At 42.4% G+C, this 21,212-nt stretch overlaps 1 protein-coding gene across 5 annotated transcripts in view; it reads right to left on the bottom strand.

Annotated features, from left to right (window-relative positions):
* CEP131 (centrosomal protein 131) overlaps positions 1-21,212 on the bottom strand; it is a 105,694-nt gene that overhangs the window by 61,830 nt on the left and 22,652 nt on the right. For 2 of the 5 annotated variants that reach the window (XM_075216893.1, XM_075216895.1), the window contains exons 5-13: positions 19,625-19,740; positions 19,344-19,457; positions 14,873-15,040; positions 13,506-13,623; positions 13,192-13,308; positions 4,957-5,119; positions 4,101-4,189; positions 3,847-4,014; positions 3,549-3,749 (exon numbers count right to left, since the gene is read on the bottom strand). In XM_075216893.1, the coding sequence (XP_075072994.1) occupies positions 3,549-3,749; positions 3,847-4,014; positions 4,101-4,189; positions 4,957-5,119; positions 13,192-13,308; positions 13,506-13,623; positions 14,873-15,040; positions 19,344-19,457; positions 19,625-19,740 (1,254 nt within the window). The remainder of the gene's footprint in view (positions 1-3,548; positions 3,750-3,846; positions 4,015-4,100; positions 4,190-4,956; positions 5,120-13,191; positions 13,309-13,505; positions 13,624-14,872; positions 15,041-19,343; positions 19,458-19,624; positions 19,741-21,212) is intronic. The other 3 variants (XM_075216894.1, XM_075216897.1, XM_075216896.1) reach the window with 2 other exon arrangements.

Below are 21,212 nucleotides of genomic sequence, written 5' to 3'. Positions count from 1 at the left end.
GTAAGACAACCGAGAAAAGAGCAGAAGGCAGAAGAGAAGAAGGGAGGGAACGCAGTGTCCCCCAGATGGACTCAGAGAAAAGGATTTATCACAAGTATAAAAAATCCTCACTCTTTCATCCTATCTGGGGGACACTGCTACCATGGGGATGTTCTAAAGCAACCCCCTAAGGGCTCCGATATCCCGGCACGCAAAACACCGCGCCCAAAACTGGCATTCGAGGACGCAAAAACCTTAAACTTAGTAAATGTATGTACAGAGGATCAGGTAGCCGCTCCGCAAAGCTGATCCGCTAAAACTCCATTTTGTGCAGCCCAAGAAGCACCCACTGAGTGAGTGGATGTGATCCACCTGGCGATGGTCTGCTTAGTAGCCGGCCACCCCCTCTTCTAAGCTGAAACAGCACAAAGAGGGAATCGGTTTTGCAAATGTCCTAAGTTTGTCTAACATATATGCGAAGGGTACGAACAACATCCAAGGATTCCTCAGATCGTAAGCCCAAAGATCCATCCCGCACCCGGAAAGTCGGGACTACGATCTCCTGATTCAGGTGTAACCCTATCGTGGGCAAGCAGCCTGAAAGGGCTCTAAGTTCTGAAACTCTCTGTGCAGATGCTATGGCCAAGATAAATCCACCTTCCACGTGAGCAACCTGAACTCGACCGTGCTCAATGGTTCAAAGAGTGTACTCTGAAGCATAGTTAGCACTAGGTCCTGATGACAGGGAGCTGTGGGTGGAATGTAAGGCGGCTGGATATGCAAGACCCCCTGAAGAAAGATCCTCACTTCCGGCAGCTCCGTAATTTTCTTCTGGAAATAGACAGAGAGGGCAGATACATGGACTCTCAGAGAGAGCTGTCTAAGACCTGGGGACAAACCATCTTGGAGAAAGGCCAAGAGACTAGAAAGTCAAAAGCCCCCGCGTGGCAAGAGCGATGCTCGCACCACCTAATGTAGATACACTGCACTCGGTGATAAATGCAGGCACAAGCCAGCTTCCTAGGCCCTAGACCCTCTGATACAGTCTGAGGAAGACGTATGCAGCCTGTGGAATTTACAGCTTGTCTCAGGTCTCTGCTACACGTGTATCTGCCGTTTTTCAGACTCCTGGGAGATACCACTGACCGCCATATCTGTAGGGGTGGCATCTCTGTAAGTCATCCAACACATCAGCTTCAGTCTGGAGAACTGGCAAATGGCATGCTTGTCTGCATTAGCAAGCCGCTTGTCATGTCCTCACTTCACGGATGGATGCGCTTGCTTCCATTTGTTAAGTCGCAGCGCCATTCTGGTTTTTTTGGGGGGGAGGGTTTCTTTTGGGGGAGGTGGGCGGGAGAGCGAGAGTCTCCCGAGTCTCCCTTGGTACTCCCATGATTTTACCAAGAAAAGAAGACTTTTACTCACCGTAAAATCGATTTCTCTTACTCCATTGGGGAACACTGCGAGATATTGGGGTATAGTAGTGGGACTAGGAGTTTGGGCTCTCAACAAGCAGGTCTTTTCTCTCCTAGTAGAGGGCTGGGGTATGCCGGAGATCGATCTCATGGCATCCAGACTAAACCATCAAGTCCCCCTGTGCTGCTTAAAGTCTCGAGATCCTCAAGCACATTTCACGGATGCCATGACAGTTCCATGGCACTTCCAGCTAGTGTACCCGTTTCCACTGATTCCCATGCTCTCGCGAGTACTAAAAAAGTTAAAGAGAGAGCGGGTTTCCGCAATTCTGGTAGCCCCTCATTGGCCACGCAGGGCATGGTTTTCAGACATTCTGAGACTGGCATCGGATCTCCCCGTCGTTTGAACCTCTAGATTCGGTGGATTTGTGCCATCTCACTTGGAAGACGGTATTCCTCTTAGCTATCTCGTCACTTCGTAGAGTATTGGAATTAGCAGCGCTCTGCTCTACTTCGCCTTTCCTGATTTTACACGAAGACAAAACACGCTGAGTAGCAGCGCCGGTCACCCTCCTGTCACTTCTTATAATGATCTGTAGTACCAGAGCCATCTGAGCTCTGGCAATGCAGCAGCCCAGGTCCTGTGAGGAAATGTGTCTCCAACACAGTCCTAGTAAGTAGCAGCTGCTGCACCTGCACCTAATCTTAGGTAAAGAAAGATAAAGAAATTTCTATTATTTTCATTTATTTTAAGTCTGTAAGAAAATGCTGCAAGAGCAGCACAGAGTCAGCCCAGCTCCTTGGGCACTCAAATTACACTGAGGATGCAGGGGGTTGCAGAGGGAAGGAGTCTGTCTGTAGGTAAAACAACTAAATGTTTGAGTGTGAACTCCTTGCTCCCCTCATATAACCCATGGTAGCAGTGGCCCCCAGATAGGATGAAAGAGAAACAATAGTTAGGAGAAAGATTATAAAGCGTGAGGGGAAAAAGTGAATATTCTGTAGGACCTTTATAATTAAAATTATGGTCCAACAGAGCAACTGAAATAGAATATGTGGTGGAGCAACTGGCCAGTTGCTCTGGAAAGAGAAATAGCTAGTCTCTTGCAAGGATGCCTATAACCATGGAATGAAAGTTAACAAATGCTAAAGAAGCTCAGAAATCTGCATTTTGGGGGTGCTCAAGGTCAATTTTGACTAGGGACTGCCGTGGAGGAATAGGAGCAGATAGATTCCCACCAAAAGATTATGAACCCGTGTTTCTTGCACCAGACAATACAGGTTTTCCAAACCCTGTGGAAGACAGGGTAAGAGGAAGGTTTTCATACCTTGAGCATTGTCTGAATCCCAAATTGGTGAAGCCCTTACTTTAAAGTACTATGGCTTCAACAGCCACACCATTAAAGCTAGCTCCTTTCAGTTCTGATGAAAAAAAAAGGTGCCTTGGGAAAGAGGGTCTGACTGATGAGGGAGACACTATGACTGGTCAACCAGAACTTTAGAGACCCTAAACACCCATGACAGACCACTTGCCTGAATCTACAATGAATCCAAAAATCCACCGCCAAATTTACTAAGGGTCGAGATGGCTGGAAACCACTCTGCTCATAGCAGGTTTTCAGATGCTGTGGGTGCCCCATCTTCCTGATGGTTCAGGTAAGCCACCACAATCGCACTGTATGTCTTAAACCAGATTGCTTGGTCCTTGTGGAGCAATGTCCAGGCATTCAAAGGAAGATAAATGGTCATAAGATCAAAGATGTAGAGCAGTAGGGAGGACTTCTGAGTGGAATATGTCCCTTGGACATATTGGTAAAGGTATACCACTCCATTAGATAAAGGCTGGCATCTGTGGTGACCATCTGCCTAACGGACTGACAAGGGTCTCTACGACCAAGATCAGAAAGTGTTTCAATGACCTGTTCCATGAGTGCAGTATATCACCCTGAAGCGGAGCATGTGGAACTGCCCATATGGAACCTCTTCTAAAAAGGCCAGTTCAGTGGTGGGGAAACTACTAGATTTTAGGGGGACTAACATGTGGTCCCTGATTCGTTCAAAAGCTAGCTCATAACATTTTATTCATCCTGGATTTAAATAAATGTAAATAGATAAATCTTGAAAGTAACTATACAATAATGGATATGTATTTACCCCTCTATGAGTGTTGGAAGCAGAAGACCGTGGCCTTTCCTGTTCGGCCCTTTCCATCTCATCCAGAAAGCTAATGATGTTCTGCAACTTGGCCTCAGAAAGTAAAGCCCTGTCCTGGATCTCCTTCTGCTCACCCTGTTCACTGCGCATCATTTGACTAAGGCGCTCAATGTTATCAGCAGTAAGGGATGTTTCAGCATCCTGAAAGAGAAGAGAAGACAGTTAACAACGAAACATAAAATTACAAATAAACAGACATAGGCCCTTCCATTAATTCCCAGACAATGCTCTTTCTTACCCCATCAATCCAATTAAATTTATCCTTGCTCTCTGTTTTAATCTCAAGCAAAGGTTCAGGCTCTTCCAGCTGTTTCAGTGTGTCCAGCAGATCTGTTAAGGTGGTTTTAGACTGTGCAGAGATAGCAACATGCCCACTCCCCAATATTTGGTCTGGAGGAGAGAGTACCTAAACAATGGGCAAGCATGTTAAAAAGGAAATTTACAAAAAAAACAAACAAACAATAAACCAGCAGTTTCACTTTAGACACACACCTGTACACTTTTCTCACTGCAGTCTGGCGCTGGCCTGAAGAGCGGAACCACAGAATTGTCATTTATCAATATTTCCTGCACTCTGGAACCTGAACAGAACAAATGAAGCACAACTTGTGTACAAACTGTCAAATATACAGAGAATACCTTTGTTTTCCTGCTTTGAATTGTATCTACAGCCTAGTCACTTAAAAAAAAAAAAAAAAAAGATTAAACAAAACTATGACCAAGATACAACATGTACCTATAAGTTTATTTTGTTATTTTCGGAGATAAAATGCATAGGTGTAGATACAAACATTATTTTTATTTTTATTATTTTTATGTTGCGTTTTAGGATTTTCAACTGAGGTGACAGACTTCATGGAAACAAAAGTGACAGTTGCAGACTTTAAAATGGACTTGTTGCATGCATACAGTGGGGGTCGCCATTTTGTGGGATGAACCAACATTTAAGAGAATACAGCCTATCACTATGGCAATTGTTTTGTGCCCTTTAGTGAGATCACTTGCTTCTAGTGGGGCTGTCATGCCAATAGTAGTGGTTCACTGCAAAAAAAAAAAAAAAAAAAAAAAGCCTGCCTCCACCATGTGTAGGAGAATAGCATATAAGTACAAATGCTAGATGGCATCCATTGGTTAACAGAAGGGAGCAATCATTTATTTATATCACAGAGCAAAGGCATGAAAAGGAACAGCAATTTTTTTTTGTGCTTAAGTATTATAGAAGTTTATGTAAAATACATAAAAAAAACCTGAAACATTTAGTTTGATCATTTTACTTTACATGGGAACATCAACATTTCAATATGTTACATCGAACCGCAATGCTCTGGAGCCATGTAATGTATCTTACCTGTGTTATTATTGGATTTGTTGCTTTTCCCCACTGGAGAATTGGCCAGATTCCTGCTAACCTTCTTCTTTCCCACCTTCCCGCTCTGTGCCAGCAGAGCCAGTTCCTCCTCTGCCACTTTCTGGGTCTCCAGCACTTTTTGTGCCCGCTTCAACTGCAGTTCCTATGATCAGGATACTGTTTAAGATGTTTGTAAATGTTCTATTATAACTAATACAATTAGTGGCTGAATTGACTAAACTAATTACCATTGTATACTACTATACTGGATTGGCTATAGTAGTCTATACCCCACTTGCATTGAAAAAAATTAATTCATTATACAGGTTTGCATAAAACTGTATGCCCTCATTGAAGCCCTCAGTAAAACACACATACGCACGTCTTTTGAACATTGTATGTATACTTTAATATATTGGCACTGCATATATAGTATAGTGTATGTGAGCATCTTTGTTGATTGTTAAGACCAGACAATAGAGGCAACATTTCACATTCTCAGGCCATGATGTTAAGCATTAGAAAAGATTAAAAATTATATATGACCATTCTGGAACGGACTGAAATAGGCTAGCATGGTCTTTCCTCTTTTCAGAAGAAGTAACTATAATTCCATCAATATAATCCATATATATTACATTATATATATATATATATATATATATATATATATATATATATATATATATATATATATATATATATATATATATATATATATATATATATATGTACATACACATACATACATACATACATACAAGTTAACCCGTGCATGATACTCATACATTCTAGTCAAATCAAGCTACTTAAGGTGTTAAAAAGGTTCTTGTCATGCATTTGGGCCCTAGCCCAGGCCTCCTCAGGGGAAGAGCGTTACTTCCCGACGCAAGCGCCTTTTTTAACGTGGTTTTGCCACATGTCACCACCTCATCATTTTTCTCTATCACCTCATCCTTCATCTTTATCGCCACATCTATCCGGATGTCTATCCAGACACAGGGATCTCTCTCAGCGGTCCTGAGTATCACACTCCTCTCGCTCTGTCACCCCCGGCAACCACCAACCACTCCCCACTGTCACCCGCGGCAACCACCAACCACTCCCAACTGTCACTTTTCCTTCAAGAAATATATATTTATTTTTTTTTAAATCTTTATAAACACTTTTAACAATTAACAAATTAAATTAACAAATTAAAAACATCTTAGTATACCAAATTTCAGCCCTTTCTGAGTTTTTTTTCCCACACACACACACTAAGAATTTAGTAGGTCAGTGTATAACTCCGCCCAGCAGGTGGCGCTGCAGCTTGGTTTTATTTTTTCTACACACACACAAACAGACTAACACACGCCACTAGGCATTTATATTATAGATATATGTACTACTGCCATCTATTGTCCAAAATTAGTATTGCTTTAGTCAACACTAGTCCAGACTGAAAAGGCTATAAATAGAGAGGAGAATTAATTTGGATATCCCTGTGGAAAAGAAACATTGTGCCACTTTCTCCTCCATGAAGACTCTATGACGCATGATCCAAATCTGATGGGCAGCAGGGTTGGAACAAGATCCCTCATGAATCAATCTGGAGAACATTTATTTGTTGTTTCGTTGTTTCTGCCGTGGCGCAACCTGGGGTGGAGAGAAGAGGGGTGTGGGAGAGGGAGAAGAGTAGGGGATTCGGGAGTAGCAATATATGTGGTACAGAAAATATACTTTAGTGCTAGTGAATTTAGCAGATGATTATAGGTTTTTTTGCAGTTTTGGATGTTATAGCTCTTTTGCTTTATGTTTATAGCTGGATTATGCCCTCTGTCTGTTTCCGAGAGGTAGGGAGGGGACGCGGTAGCTTGGCCGAGTGGTTTCCTGGTTCTGCAGTTGGAACGCACTCTGCGTTCCAAATGCCGAACTTCCGGTTTTCGAGTGGAACGCACCGGCGCAGTTGCGTTCCACTGCTGGATCTAATCGCCACTATGTCTCCTGCTTTTTATCGGTGGCTTTGGTCTGATGAGAGGGTCGGTGTAGGGTGGGTGGCAGCTTGTGGAGTCTTTGGTTCTCTAATCCGGTCACTGCTGTTTCCTTGCCAACGCGTTTCGTCCGTGTAAAAGCTAGATATTACACATATATTTTTGCCCAATATCAGACACCCACAATAACAGAAAGCATTGACAACACAATCAAAAAGAGGAGATCTATTTATCCTCTTATTTTGCCCAGAGCTATAAACAAGATATTACACCATAATTAAAATCAAATATAGGCATTTTCACTACACAGTCCCCAAGACATCCAACCCCTTCAGACTTTAATTATATGGCATAACCCTAAGAGGGTCTATAATAACAGAGCTACATACGGAACCACCAATACCATATACTCTCAGAGCAATAAACTGAAGCATTCTTGTAATTACCTCAATTACAAGGCTATTAGCACAGAGCTATAAACGTTAACAATACCACCATATAATCCCCAGGGCCATAAACTAGTGATATTAGAAATCAGCAGTACACAAAACCACGCACACTGCATCTGAGCTATAAACATAAAGCAAAAGAGCTATAACATCCAAAACTGCAAAAAAACCTATAATCATCTGCTAAATTCACTAGCACTGAAGTATATTTTCTGTACCGCATATATTGCTACACCCCACTCCCCTAATCTTCTCCCTCTCCCACACCCCTCTTCTCTCCACCCCAGGTTGCGCCTCGGCAGAAACAACGCCCGGATCATCCATAACGGCAGCAACAACCCTCAAAATACACAAGTCAAGCACAGACATCCAAGGTAAACACCCTAAAAAGGGTCTCCGCAACCTAAATCATTTATTTTTGACCAACTTATATTTTGAAAGTAAAGTAAAATAGTGTTCTATGACTTGGGCCCCTTGGATGACGATGACTGGAGTTTCATGCTTGACAGTGCCAGGGAGGCCACCTTCTATACAAGGTTTAGACAAGTGCAATTATACATATTACATAGAGCAGAGCCGGATTGGCAATCTGGCACTTCTGGTATTTGCCAGAAAGGCCGATGGCTGTATGGGCCGGTCCGGTACCCTGCGCAGCGATCATGTGAGTATTTGTATACTCACATGATCGCGGCGCGGGAGACCCCCGCCCTCATACTCTGATTATTTTTTTAAAAAAAATTCTTTACAGCTTTTTTTTAATCCTTTTTTTTTTTGTCTTTGCGCAGCTGGGGGGGGGGGCACTTCAGCGCTGCGATCATGTGAGTATACAAATATTCACATGATCGACATTCAGTGAGGAGCGGCGCACGGAAGAGAGAATACAAAAAAGAGAAGATAAGAAAAGAAAATAAAGATGAAAGAAGGAAATACAGAGGTAAGTAGAAGAGTGGAGGAACGCAGAGAGGGGATGAAGAAAGGGGAGGGGAGAGATACAAGGCACGGAGGGAGAGAAACAAGGCACAGGGTTATGAAGAAAGGGGGGGTGGGCAAGGCACGGGGGGGATGAAGAAAGGGGGGGGGGAGTAACAAGGCTCAGGGTGATGAAAAAAAGGGGGGGATAAAAGGCACAGGGGGATGAAGAAAGGGGGGGGGAAGGCACAGGGGGATGAAGAAGGGGAGAGACATAAAAGGCACAGGGTGATGAAGAAAGGGGGGGAGAGATGAAAGGCACAGGGTGATGAAGAAAGGGGGGGAGAGATGAAAGGCACAGGGTGATGAAGGGGGAGAGATGCAAGGCACAGGGTGATGAAGAAAGGGGGGATTAAAGGCACATGGTGATGAAAAAAGGGGGGGTAAAAGGCACAGGGGGATGAAGACAAGGGGGGGGAGATGAAAGGCACAGGGGGATGAAGAAAGGGGGGGAGGACATGAAAGGCACAGGGGGATGAAGAAAGGGAGGGAGAGATAAAATGCACAGGGGGATGAAGAAAGGGGGGGGGAGAGATAAAATGCACAGGGGGATGAAGAAGGGGGAATAAAAGGCACAGGGGGATGAAGAAGGGGGGAGCAGCATGGCACAGGGGGATGAAGAAGGGGGGGGGCGGCAGAGCCGTAACTAGGCATGTGCGGGCGGTGCCGTTGCCCAGAGCGCAAGCCCAAGGGGGCGCAGCAGCCGCCCGCTGCCTGGCTCTGTATCTATAGCCTTTAACTTCCGCAGTGGAACACATGTTCGGCATCCAAATGCCGAATTTCCTGTTAGTGGAATGCACATGTGTTCCACTGTGGAAGTTAAAAGCTGAAGGTGTCACAGCTGCAAGATGAGGTTCACTTCGACAAATAAAGGCAATGTTTAGCGAAGGACCTGGAGGAGTCACATGACAGCCGGTCGGCCGAGATGCTCTCTGTTACGGAGCTGAAGGTTGTGAGCAATCTGGTCAGAATAAGCAGGCCAAACAGGTCACTTGGTGCAAACGCTAGAGGACGAATCTATGCTGTCAAATGCAGTCACCATCTGACCAAATTTTCTAGATATCTTGGTCGATATCTGAATGATGTATTGACAGTTTTTTTGGTCTTACTATGTATGCTGCAATCTGTGACCAATCAGGTCTAAAATTAGCTAATTGTCCAGCTAAATTGCAGCCTGTATTGACACCTTAAATCCAGGACTGCATTTGTGTTATAGCAATTAAATCCAGGACTGCATTTGTGTTATAGCAATTATAACAAGTCCCTGTAACAAATAAAGAATGCAACAGTCATCCTACTTATCCCCCACTAACTTTTTTTCTTATTAAATTCAGGAAGACTCTTATCAAGTAGCTACTTCATTAAGTGCCCCTATCCTGTCCATGTTAATGAGTGCTCATTAATGGCAACATCATCAACAATGCTATCTAAAATAGGTAGAGAGATATCAATGTATTATATGTGTGTGATTCAGAGGGAGCATAGTTAAGACATTAGATTTAAATGACTTTAACAAGACATTAAAGTGTACTCAAGAGTGCATAAGGAATCAAAACACTGTTGGGGATTTCATGCATGGCAACTTCAAACATGTGTCCAACATAAGCCAGATCTCTATCCAACCGAGTATATGATGGAACAAGCTATACAAACTACAGGTAGTGGCAGCAATAACTAATATCAGAGATGGATAACACAAGTTTACATGTTATCTGACATTTCCCCAGTGAAGAGATGTAAATCAGTGATACCGACAGCAGATAATAGCTAATAGCTGGAGGTGAATGAGGCGGTGGTCGCCTGTGAGACCCCTTGCACCTCACCTTACAGAGGATTTTCTTCTTCTCCTCCATGCTTTTGTGCTCATGTTTGGGGTCCGCAGACATGTAACAGAATTGTTTCAGCAAAGTGCTAGCCACACCCCCACATTAGGTTGGCCACACCCACCTAGCAAATGCCACTCCCACTTAGATGGGGGGCACCGGTGCCGTGTCTCGCCCAAGCACTAAAATGTCTAGTTACGGCACTTGGGGGGGAGGGAATAAAAGGCTCAGGGGGATGAAGAAAAGGGGGGGGGGGGAAGATAAAAAACACCGGGGGGGTGAAGAAGGGGGGGAAGGCAGCATGTCACAGGGTGATGAAGAGGGGCAAAAACAGCATGGCAGAGTGTGAAGGGGGGGGAAGCAGCATGGAGGGCGCAGTGCGATCATAAGGGGGCATAGTGTGGCTGTGATAAGGGGCACAGTGTGATCATAAGGAGGCACAGCCTGGTGATGATGAAGGGGCAAAGTAATGTGTGTGTGATGGCAAAGGGAGTTTTTAGCAATGTAGTGTGTGTGAGATAGATGGTGGCTAATTAATTGGATCTATTTTGTTTGCGGGGTAATGGTGGGGCAATGTAATAGTGGGGACTATTAATTTAAGATGGGGTGATTTGGGGGCTATTGAATGTAGGGGTGAGTTTGGGGAGAATGAGGTCTCTTTATTAAATGTGATTATGAATTTAATGGCAGTGATGGTTGCAGGAAATAGTTATATTTATGAAATGTAAATACTATTAATTTATTGCTGGGGCTGTATGTAGGGAGGGAAATAGGTTTATTTATTAAATGGGAATACGATTATTTTAATGTTGGGGCTGGAGTGAGGCCTAATTTTAAAACGTGGGTGCTATATTGATTTAGCGGTGCTTTTTGGAGTTTTCTGAATTTCATGTACCCATTATTTTTTTTTCAAATAGGGCCCCCAACATTCCAGGATCCAGACAAGTAGCAACTGATCTAAAGACATCAGCAGCCACAAGTGGTGACAATGACAAGACAGGTAGGAGAAAGCAGGACAGTCTGTCCTGAATTTGGTGGGTGACTGTCCCGCTTAGTCAGGATTTGGTCTGACTGCAAGGACAGTTGGGAGGTATGTCCTACTTCACATTGTACTGCTTGTGAAGGCAGAACTGTGTGCACCTAACAGTAGTGCTCACAGTATTGCCTGTGTATTTGTCTAAAATGTGTCTAATAACCAAATTACATCATATGAGCCCCCCTGTCTTAAGTGCCTAGGGCCCCCCGAGCCTTAATCAAGCTCTGGTTAGCAGGAGGCATCTGATAGTTGCTCCCAGTCCCCGGACAGGACACAGCCTGCAGAGCAAGCCGAGGAGCTCTAAGTCTCATGAGATTTATTAATCTTATGAGACTAAGAGCTTCCCTGGTCACTCTACAGGAAATTCCCACCCTGATGGATGTCAGCAGCATCAGAAGCATAGATAAGTACAGTAGACTGGGGTGTTGTAATGTGTTTCTGGGATAGGAGTGGTGTGATGTGGATGGGGAGGGCCTGATAAATGTAATGTTTTATTATAATGTATGTATCATTGCCCCATGTTGACCATACCCCCAACAAAATGTGGCCACGTCCTTGGCGGTGCCACCGCTGCGCAGCAGCACACAGTTTTTTCCTCCTCAACAGAGGTGGGCCTGTATGCTTCAAATGCCAGGGCTGATTTTTAGTCCCAGTCCGGTCCTGACATAACAGTTTATTACTCCCCACACAGGCTGCACCAGATGGGTGTCAGAACTGATTCCAATTGCCCAAAATGTGGAGGAGCCCTGCTAACTTCTGACATCTCCTCTAGGGCTGCCCTGTGGTTGGGGACTTCTGGCTGGAGGTGGTGGAATACAAGATACGGGTATCAAGGTTCCCCTAGAACGTGTGTGTTTGGTCTGGGAGTGGACCTACTACTTGGCACGAATGCGACCAGATATTTCATTAATCTACTTGCACTGGCTAAGTTCATTAAAGCTCAGACGTGGATGACTCGGGATGGGGCCAATTTCGCTGCCTGGGTGGTGCTGGTGAATGAAGCAATAGGCCACGAACAGTTTACCTATCAATCCAGAAACACAATGCCCAAATACTATAAAGTTTGTTCTCGATGGGCGTAGTCCGGATATGCAGTAACATCTCTAGCGGAGAGATTTTGATCCACCCTCAAAGTCTCCCTTCCGCCCATTTTTTTCAACCTGTTCTGGATGATGGTTGTAGAGGTTACCATATTTGGTGGGAATGGGAGAAGTGCTGAGCCTGCCTATCAAACTGGACAACACACTACCCTGTATATACCTATGTACTGTGCGTTTCTCTTCTGTTTGTCGATTTACATGTACCTTTGGAAATGTATGGTAATTTGTTTTGATTTATTACATTGTTCCGAAATGTAAATAAAAATATTTGATTTAAAAAAAATCATGTTCCTATACACCCTTCTTGTGCCATTATTTCTTGGTGCTAGTATTTCAGGATTGTAATCTTTGTAACTTGCTGCTTGTACCTTTTTGCACAAGGCCAGTTTAGCTATTTTGGTAAAGTCTGTTCCAGTCCTTTCTTCTGTGAACTAAACACAGAATATATATACATCTGGGTGCATGGCCTTATATGCAACTGAGCTGGCATGAAACAAAAAAAACCTGTTCATGCTAGCAAAATGCCAAGCTCCATTTTAGCAAATGCAGAGCCATATAGAACACCTAGTAGCATACATAAAGATAGTGCAAGGGTTGCTCCAAAGTGGGATGCCCCAGAAAATGCTTGCAGATGTCAGTGAGCCAAGTCTAAATGACAGATCAAGAGGTATATTAAAGTCTGCATTATAATGCTCTTGCAAACTAGCAGAAAAGTCCACTAAAAGAAACAATTTGATCAATCTATAATATGTAATCTATTAACCCAAGCACCACAGCTAATGTTGAACTATTAAATCATTTTCATTTTTTGTGCTAACAAATTAGGTATAGTAATTAACTTAACTGAAAAATACCCCCTAAACTAATAAAGATACACTTGCCCACCTGGATAGCAGCCCGCCGTGCTTGCCGCGCTTTCTCTTCCCGGATTCTCCGACGTTGACCCTCCTTTGCTTCCTGGAAATTCAAGAAACCGTCTACATCTGCTTGTTGCTGCCTCACCTTAAACAAGCAGAAACTTTGCATATCTCAAAGTAATCAATAGGCATTGTAGTTAAAGTGATGATGATGAGATGATTTCTGAAGGCTGCCCATACAGTAAGATAAATTTAAGTCAGTGTTGTGTACATCTGGTACAGGATATGGGTTGACCAAATGTGAATGTTGCTCTTTAAAGAATAATAATTGGTAGTGTTTACCTCCTTTTTAGAAGCCAGCATGTGTCGTACAGCCATTTCCCCTGATCGACGCTTCTGACGCTGGCGCCTATACCAGCGCTGAATGGTGACTGCTGCGTTGTTTACTTGCAAAATAAATCTGTACAGATAAGATATGCTCAGCGTCAGTTTAATGATCCCATCATTAAAGTATTTTTCATACAGAACACAAAGAGTTTCTATTAATTTTGACAAGATTTAGCTTCCTGCAAAATGTGCCCTTTTCTCCTGTAACTGTTATTGTGTAACCACTAATCTGAGTGATCCGAGACCAAGAAGCTCCCTCTCCTGCAAAAGAGCACCCCAGTGATCACCGTAGAAGGGATACAAGATGCAGGATTAAGAAAGCCTATATATACTGCATAGTGTTCTAATGAATGCTGTGCAGAAGAGCGGTCAGCAACCATTCATAACGTATGCGGACTCCCTGGCGTTCTGGGCTGTCATTGACAGGTGTGCAGACACCATTCTTATGGGACATTTTTTGGTTTAAGACCAAGCAACGACAAAGGATGCTGGGTGGACATTAATGGGATAAAAATCATTTATTTGCTTACAGTATTTGAAAAGGTTTTGTAGGTGAAATATTTGTAACTATTTAGCCCACAACTCCTGTAACCAACAATAACTTTCATAGGATGTTACATACCAAAGTGTTGTTTACCAGGATCAGCAAAGCCTGGCAATGTAAGTGCCAGAACTAAAAATGGAAGTACTTAAAGGTGAATAACTTATTAGGGAGGACTTTTTCATGCAACATACAATATAAACACTGTAAATATAAACACTGCAAGTGTACAACATTGGAAAAAAGAATAGTATGGTGGCAGATGCCCTCTAACATTGTGAAACGTTCTCGATGTAGATGCATACAGACGTTATTTTAAAGCATTCAATGCACATTATCAAAGCTTACTAAATGCATTTTGATGCCGATTGCCCAAAAGATAATGTAAGCGTGTACACACACTTTTTAGCAACAGTTTTCACTTTGGTTCAATTTCAACATTATCTGCTTGGTGGCACTTCATGGGATTACTCACTAAGTAATGAGTTAATACACGGTTAAATAAAGCTGCATGGAGGATTTGTGACGCGGTAACGAAGGAAAATCAAATGCTTTGTTAAAGTGAGGACACTAAGGGACAGATTCAATTGTTACTTATATTACGGTAAAAAGTAACATTCATTTCTGCTTACACCACTTTGGGGGCGCAAGCAAAAACGTGTGTAAAAAATATCCGCGCTAGGTGTCTCGCGGGCGTTCCGGAGGCAAGATATTTTAAGAATTGAATCTGTCCCCAAGTACCAGTTATTTTCATGTGCATGAGCCCCAAGTTGGTACTGACCGTTCTGCCTCCTCAGCAGTAACCTCTTTCTTCTTTGGTGGTGTGCTCCCTTCTGTATTACTGCGCCCTAGGTTGTTAGTGCTTGATAGATTCTTCTGCGATTTCTGGAAACTGTTCCCGGATTCTTCACCACTGGGGGTTCTCTGGTTACTGTAGAGAGTGGATAAGCTTCAAAGCATATTAAAGTAAAACTGTTAAAATGAATAGCTAAAACGTCCATGATTTACCAGGATTTATTTTACTTTTCTGAATAATTTCATAAAAAAAAAAAAAAAAAAAATGAAAGGTGACCCTTACATAGTTCAGAAGCACGTCCTAGCATCCAGAAAAATTCCCCTCTTATCTGTAGTGATATTAGAATGTCCCACTGGTTCAAAAAATGGCCGCATAGGAGTGAAGCTCTGTGGAGAGAACTTACCTAACAACATTTATGCCACCGATGCCAGATGCAAGATAAGGGGCTAAATACTCCTGAACCCTAACCATGAACAGGGGAAATCAAAAGGGCATAACTCACAAAATGCTTTGTCTACCATCTCACACCACAATGATTACACAGTGGGTGGGGTACATTTTTTCGGCTGCAATAACCCCGACAATAGTTAGGCCGACATAAATATTCTGAATAGTATCAGCCCGACAAGGATTAAATATAGACTTACTATATAATTGACATAGAATTTTTCCTACACGCTTTATTGCAGCCAGAAATAAAATGTGACTGTGTAAAATTTCTCCATGAAGAAATGACCTGCGGTCAATTGAATTGCCCCCTAAGTGTCATGCTCTACGTAAATCCCTGATGTCATGTCTTATGCTGAAGTGATTGCTGTTTGTTTACTCACACACCTGGAATTCATACTACTATCCATGCTAGCTATAATTGTTAGCTTGTACTCACGTGTGTCATGTCAATATGATGATTGCCTGGCATTAAGCATTCTAGGGGCCCTATATATAAGCAATCTGTGGGGTCCTATATAAAAAACACTGATAATGATTATGCTCTCTAGATTGTTCCCTCCCTCTGTTAATTCAAGTCACAAAAGACCTACAAAATAGTGCACCATTTATTTCAGGGGTAGGGAATATTAATCTAATTGAAATATCTATTTTTCCATGAAAAATCTGTAGCGCATTTAAACTATTTTTATGACATTGATGTGATTGAATAATGCCCTCAACATTAAAAAGACAGCACTGTGCACTTCCTGCAATAAAGAGGGTCTTGGAGTGCCGGAAATTTTTTCATATTGCAGTATATTTGATAGCAAGGCTCTGTGATTAACAATCAAGCTGGAGTCTCAAAAGATAGGTGGACATTAAAGGCAAGGGCGCAAATAAAGTATCTGTAGCAGCCGATGCGCCTGCCTCTTATGGCCTTCCCCTCAGACGGCACGGGCAGCATAGAAGACGTGAGTGTTCTGACCTATGTGCAGTTTTATCAAAAGCATGAGCTGCGCGCGCAGCCTACAGGGGTTTGACCATTTGGACCAATAAGAAGCTATTCATAGACACACTCTCCCACCCACAATCTGACTCTGATGGTGCCGCAAATGTTGTACTCGACCCTTTCCCTCTTAGAGAAACTGGTATCAGTTATAAAAGGGACAAGACCATAACCCATTATAAGTTCTCATAAGAAGGTGAATAGGCTTCTAACTCTTATATTTATTATAAAGTCCATATTTTCAGTCAGGTTTATGAAGACAACCCTATCCCATTTGAAACAAACCAGGTGGCCCGCTTAGTACGCAAATCACTTATTGCCCCTTTCCCAACGGCAACACAGTTACAGAATATTGAAAATATTTCCAGTGTGCCATGTTATAAACAGCCATTTATTGAAAAGAGTCTATTCTCACTTTGAAAGAAATAGTAGAAGAAGAGATAGCCAGAACTCACTTGCAATCTCACTTATATGTACAGTTAATATCAAGCAGTTAGCAAAAATAATTGGGATTCTCCAAATCACCTGATCACTGGAATGAAATTATAAAGAATTTGCATAAATCTTCTAGAATCAATCTGAATTTAAGAAACCAATTACAAATTGTTTTATAGGTGGTATAGAACCCTCACTGCTCTTCATATCATCTTTCCTTTAGTAAGTCACAAACATTAGAGGTGTGGTGCCTCCAGGGAGCAGATGTTACATGAAATAATACTTTTGGTCAAGGACAATAAGGGGTAGATTCAATAGTCCACGATGTTCCCAAGTAACTCAGCATTACTTTTTACCATTACTTCGATAAAAAGTAACACTGAGTTTTGCTTGCACCTCCGGGGGGATGAAGAAGGGGGGGAAAGCAGCATGTCACAGGGTGATGAAGAGGGGCAAAAACAGCATGGCAGAGTGTGAAGGGGGGGAAAGCAGCATGGAGGGCGCAGTGCGATCATAAGGGGGCATAGTGTGGCTGTGATGAAGGGGCACAGTGTGATCATAAGGAGGCACAGCGTGGTGATGATGAAGGGGCAAAGTAATGTGTGTGTGTTGGCAAAGGGAGTTTTTAGCAATGTAGTGTGTGTGAGATAGATGGTGGCTAATTAATGGGAGCTATTTTGTTTGCGGGGTAATGGTGAGGCAATTTAATAGTGGGGACTATTAATTTAAGATGGGGTTGTTTGGGGGCTATTGAATGTGAGGGTGAGTTTGGGGAGAATGAGGTCTATTTATTAAATGTGACTATGAATTATTTAATGGCAGTGATGGCTGCGGGAAATAGGTATTGCTGGGCCTGTTTGCAGGAAGCGAAATTTATTTATTAAATGGGAATACTATTATTTTAATGTTAGGGTTGGAGGAAGGCCTAATTATTAATTGTGGGTGCTATTGATTTAACACCGGGGCTGGCTGTTATTTTCTAAATGTAGCCAATTTTTTTTCCAAATAGGTCCTCCAACATTCCAGGATCCAGACAAGCCGCAACTAACGAAATCTGCAGCCACAGGTGGTGAAAGTGAGAAGAACAGGTAGGAGAGATCAGCAGAGTGTGTGAAATGTTGTGATTCTAGTGGGCCAATCCCAATTTTTGGTGACCGTTCAATGGTGAACACAACAATACAGGGTTTTTTTCTGTAGGAGGGGTGGCCTGGCCACGCCCCCAATTGTATGAACACACCCACAGCAAAAAAAAAATTACGTTCTCAACTATAAGGGGGCCCCATGAAGTTGTTGTTCCGGGGCCCTGAATTCCTCTTGGCAGCCCTGCACCTCACATATGCCCAACCTATAGATTCTCATATATTTATAGATGTGTGGGGTAAATGGCTTCACTCTAATGAAGCCCCATCTAGCTTTTCTTTTTTTAATCAACACAAATTATGGTTGTTAGTTTTAACAACAGAGGTACTATCTACTTCTCCTCTCCTCTATAAGCAATAGGACTCGATACATGATTATGTCCTGTGGATGGCAAAATGTAAAATAACAAAGTGACAAAATGATAAATAAACAGGGTTAACTGGTAAAGGGCACAAATATGGAAGCAAAATGTCTTCAGGATATGCCAATTTTCTTTCTATCTTTAATGCTTCCCAGTTATGTGTTTAACCTCCCCCTACTCCCCCCTTTACTCCCCTTAGATAAAGGTAAGAGCATCCTTACTCTTTTCCTTCCCTCTCCCAAATTTCCTCACCTAGGTCACAGTCTTGTTTCCCTCCTCACTACTGTGATTAGAATTCAGGTTTATAGACCAATATTTAGAATTGATAACCACAATCATCTATGTACTGATGGAGGAGTATGTTTTATTGATTAACCATTCACACCACCTTTTGTCTTCTGTACCCTCTCCTTTTATTTGAAAAATCAATAAAAATATAATTTCAAAAAAAAGGACAAAAATAAAAAAACAGTGTTGCTTCATGATCCTAGTCACCCAAGATACTGCAGTTACAGATACAGAGTTTGCTCCAAGGTCAGCTTCATCTATATTATAGTTTCTGAACTCTGATCCTCAAGTACCCCCCAACAGAACATGCTTTCAGGATTTCCTTAACTACAGACAGGTGACTTAAATCTATTTGGCTGGGTCAGTAAATATCCAACCCGTTCTCACAGATAGAATTCCTTAAAAAAAATTACACTTGTGATAGACCTGTGCAGAGGAACTCCACAGCTCTCCTGTTGTGCGGTTTGGAAGTAGTCAGCCAGGTTAAACAACATAGTACATTAAGGGGGAAATTCAATTGTCCGCAATATGCCGCCGGATATAGCTGCAAGGTCTGGGTGCGCACATTTCCGAATACTGCGGTACCCCAACATCGCAGATTTTGCTGCACATCTCAATAGGATGCAAGGAGAAATCTGCGATGTTACATCTCCGCAGAGTGCCCCCTGTGACATCCCCCCAAAGTGCTAAGTTCAATGCTTTCTCCTAGGCAAATGGGGTCAACCTAGGCTGAAAGAGATTTCATGTTACCCAAGTACTGGCACAATTTTCTACTGAATTATGATCACTTCTCTTACTTGAGTGATGGTGGCTTTTGGTTGGAACTTTTTGCACTGAGTCCTCGCTCTCCAGATGAATAGTTATTATGCACCATGGTGGTTACAGTGTTGCCTACTGTTCCCTTATTGCTCCTACAGGGGGAAAAAATATATATTTTTTTTTTTTTCTTAAAAAAAGTTAGTAGTTATTTCAGTATCACACGCCTATCTCAGAAAAACTGTATCAGCACAAGGAATTGTTCCAATGGATCTGTTCTAAGCCATCCATTAATTTACTCATTATGTAGGAGACACATCACCTGTTGTTGGCTGGAAAGCTGGGGGCCAGAGCAGGCATCTCTCTTTTCTTCATGCTCAGCACGGAGCTGGCACTGCGGGCACTTGAGGGTAAGGGAAAAGCTCGATGTTGTTCATCCTGTGAAGGGAACAGCAATAAGTATTTATGGTAGCTAAAAATTCTCTATCTAACAAATCCCATGAATAATGAAGCCAACAAGGAGTTCTTTGACCATGAAAAGGCAAACAAGATAACAATTGTGAATGTCATCATCAACTTCCCTGTTACAGTGTGACTGCCACAGCATCAAGCTACAGAATCCCTGTCATAGTGGGAACTTTACCCAGCCTGATGACAGTGGGACTCGAAGGGGATGGGGACATTGGTGTGAAAATCAAATAAATGAGCACCCTGCCCTCCCTCAATGAAAACTAGCAGCCCCACGCTAAAAACCACTTGTGCTCTTTCCTGCACCTCTGGGCTGTGGGCAATGTAAAAAATACATTTTGAAAATCATGACCCACAGTATAGTAGGTCAAGGCTCGGAAGACCCTTGTCAATTATATTAAATGAGAAAATAAACACACACACAAATTAAAAAAGAATATTAATTTAAATACCACACTACACAAATTCCAATTTATCATTATTAAACATAAAATAAAATCTGATTTGTGTTCGTCCAATAGGAAATAATATGTTTCCAGACAATCTGGGTCAAATTACATTATATCATAAAAGCCTATATCATGGGATCCTTCTGTCATAGTAGGAATCAGACACAGTCTGGACAGTGTGGCTGTAATCTTTATGGTGAGGCTGGTTGCTGGAGTTGGTTGAGGATTTTTGGGGTGGGTGAAGGTAAGGTTTAGTTTGTAGAAACCACAATCAAATGAATGGGATATTAAAATAAATAGGAGAAGCTCCATTAGTAAATACATAAATAATTTAAAAAAAATAATGGAGTGTGCTACCCCAAACTCCTCAGCCAGCAAAATAGTTACACTAGAAACCAGCCCACAGCTGATCAGTGCAGGTCTATGGAAGCAAACAACAGTGTGCACCTTCACTAAAAAACCAACAGCCCTGGGGCCAAGGTAATAAAAATGTATGGGACTCCTGTGGTCCTAGTATTAGCCCTAGGTCCCAGACACAATTTCCAAAGAACGTCCAGCCAATCATGAGCAGCTTTCCCCTACCACTTGTGGCTGGGCTGTGAATGTTTTCCAGGTCAGTTCATTTTAGTCATTCAGCACAGAGTGCTCCTCGCAAGCATTTTGTGTCATTTAATATGATTTGTACATTGGTCCCTCTAAATTACTATCAATATTACCACTTTTTCACAAGGTGGCAAAAGTGAGTTTAGTGGGCCCTTATATAAAGAAAATTTGTTTTAACCCTTGTGAATGTGCTATAATTCTGAATTTATTATATATGAATAGAATGGGGAGTGATTATACTTGGTCCATTGGGGTGGAAAAGTTGCAACTCCAGGATTCAGATTTATTTTTACAATTACCATAGCACCCATAGCCCAAGGGTGACTAGAAGAGCACAAAGCAAGTAGTTTTTGGGAGGGTGGTCATGTAGGCTCCATTCTCGCACTGACC

Source organism: Mixophyes fleayi, chromosome 6 (assembly GCF_038048845.1).
Source record: "Mixophyes fleayi isolate aMixFle1 chromosome 6, aMixFle1.hap1, whole genome shotgun sequence".
In the NCBI taxonomy this organism is placed as follows: domain Eukaryota; kingdom Metazoa; phylum Chordata; class Amphibia; order Anura; family Limnodynastidae; genus Mixophyes; species Mixophyes fleayi.
Note: the sequence above shows the minus strand (reverse complement) of the source record. Positions and strands in the feature narration are given on the sequence as shown.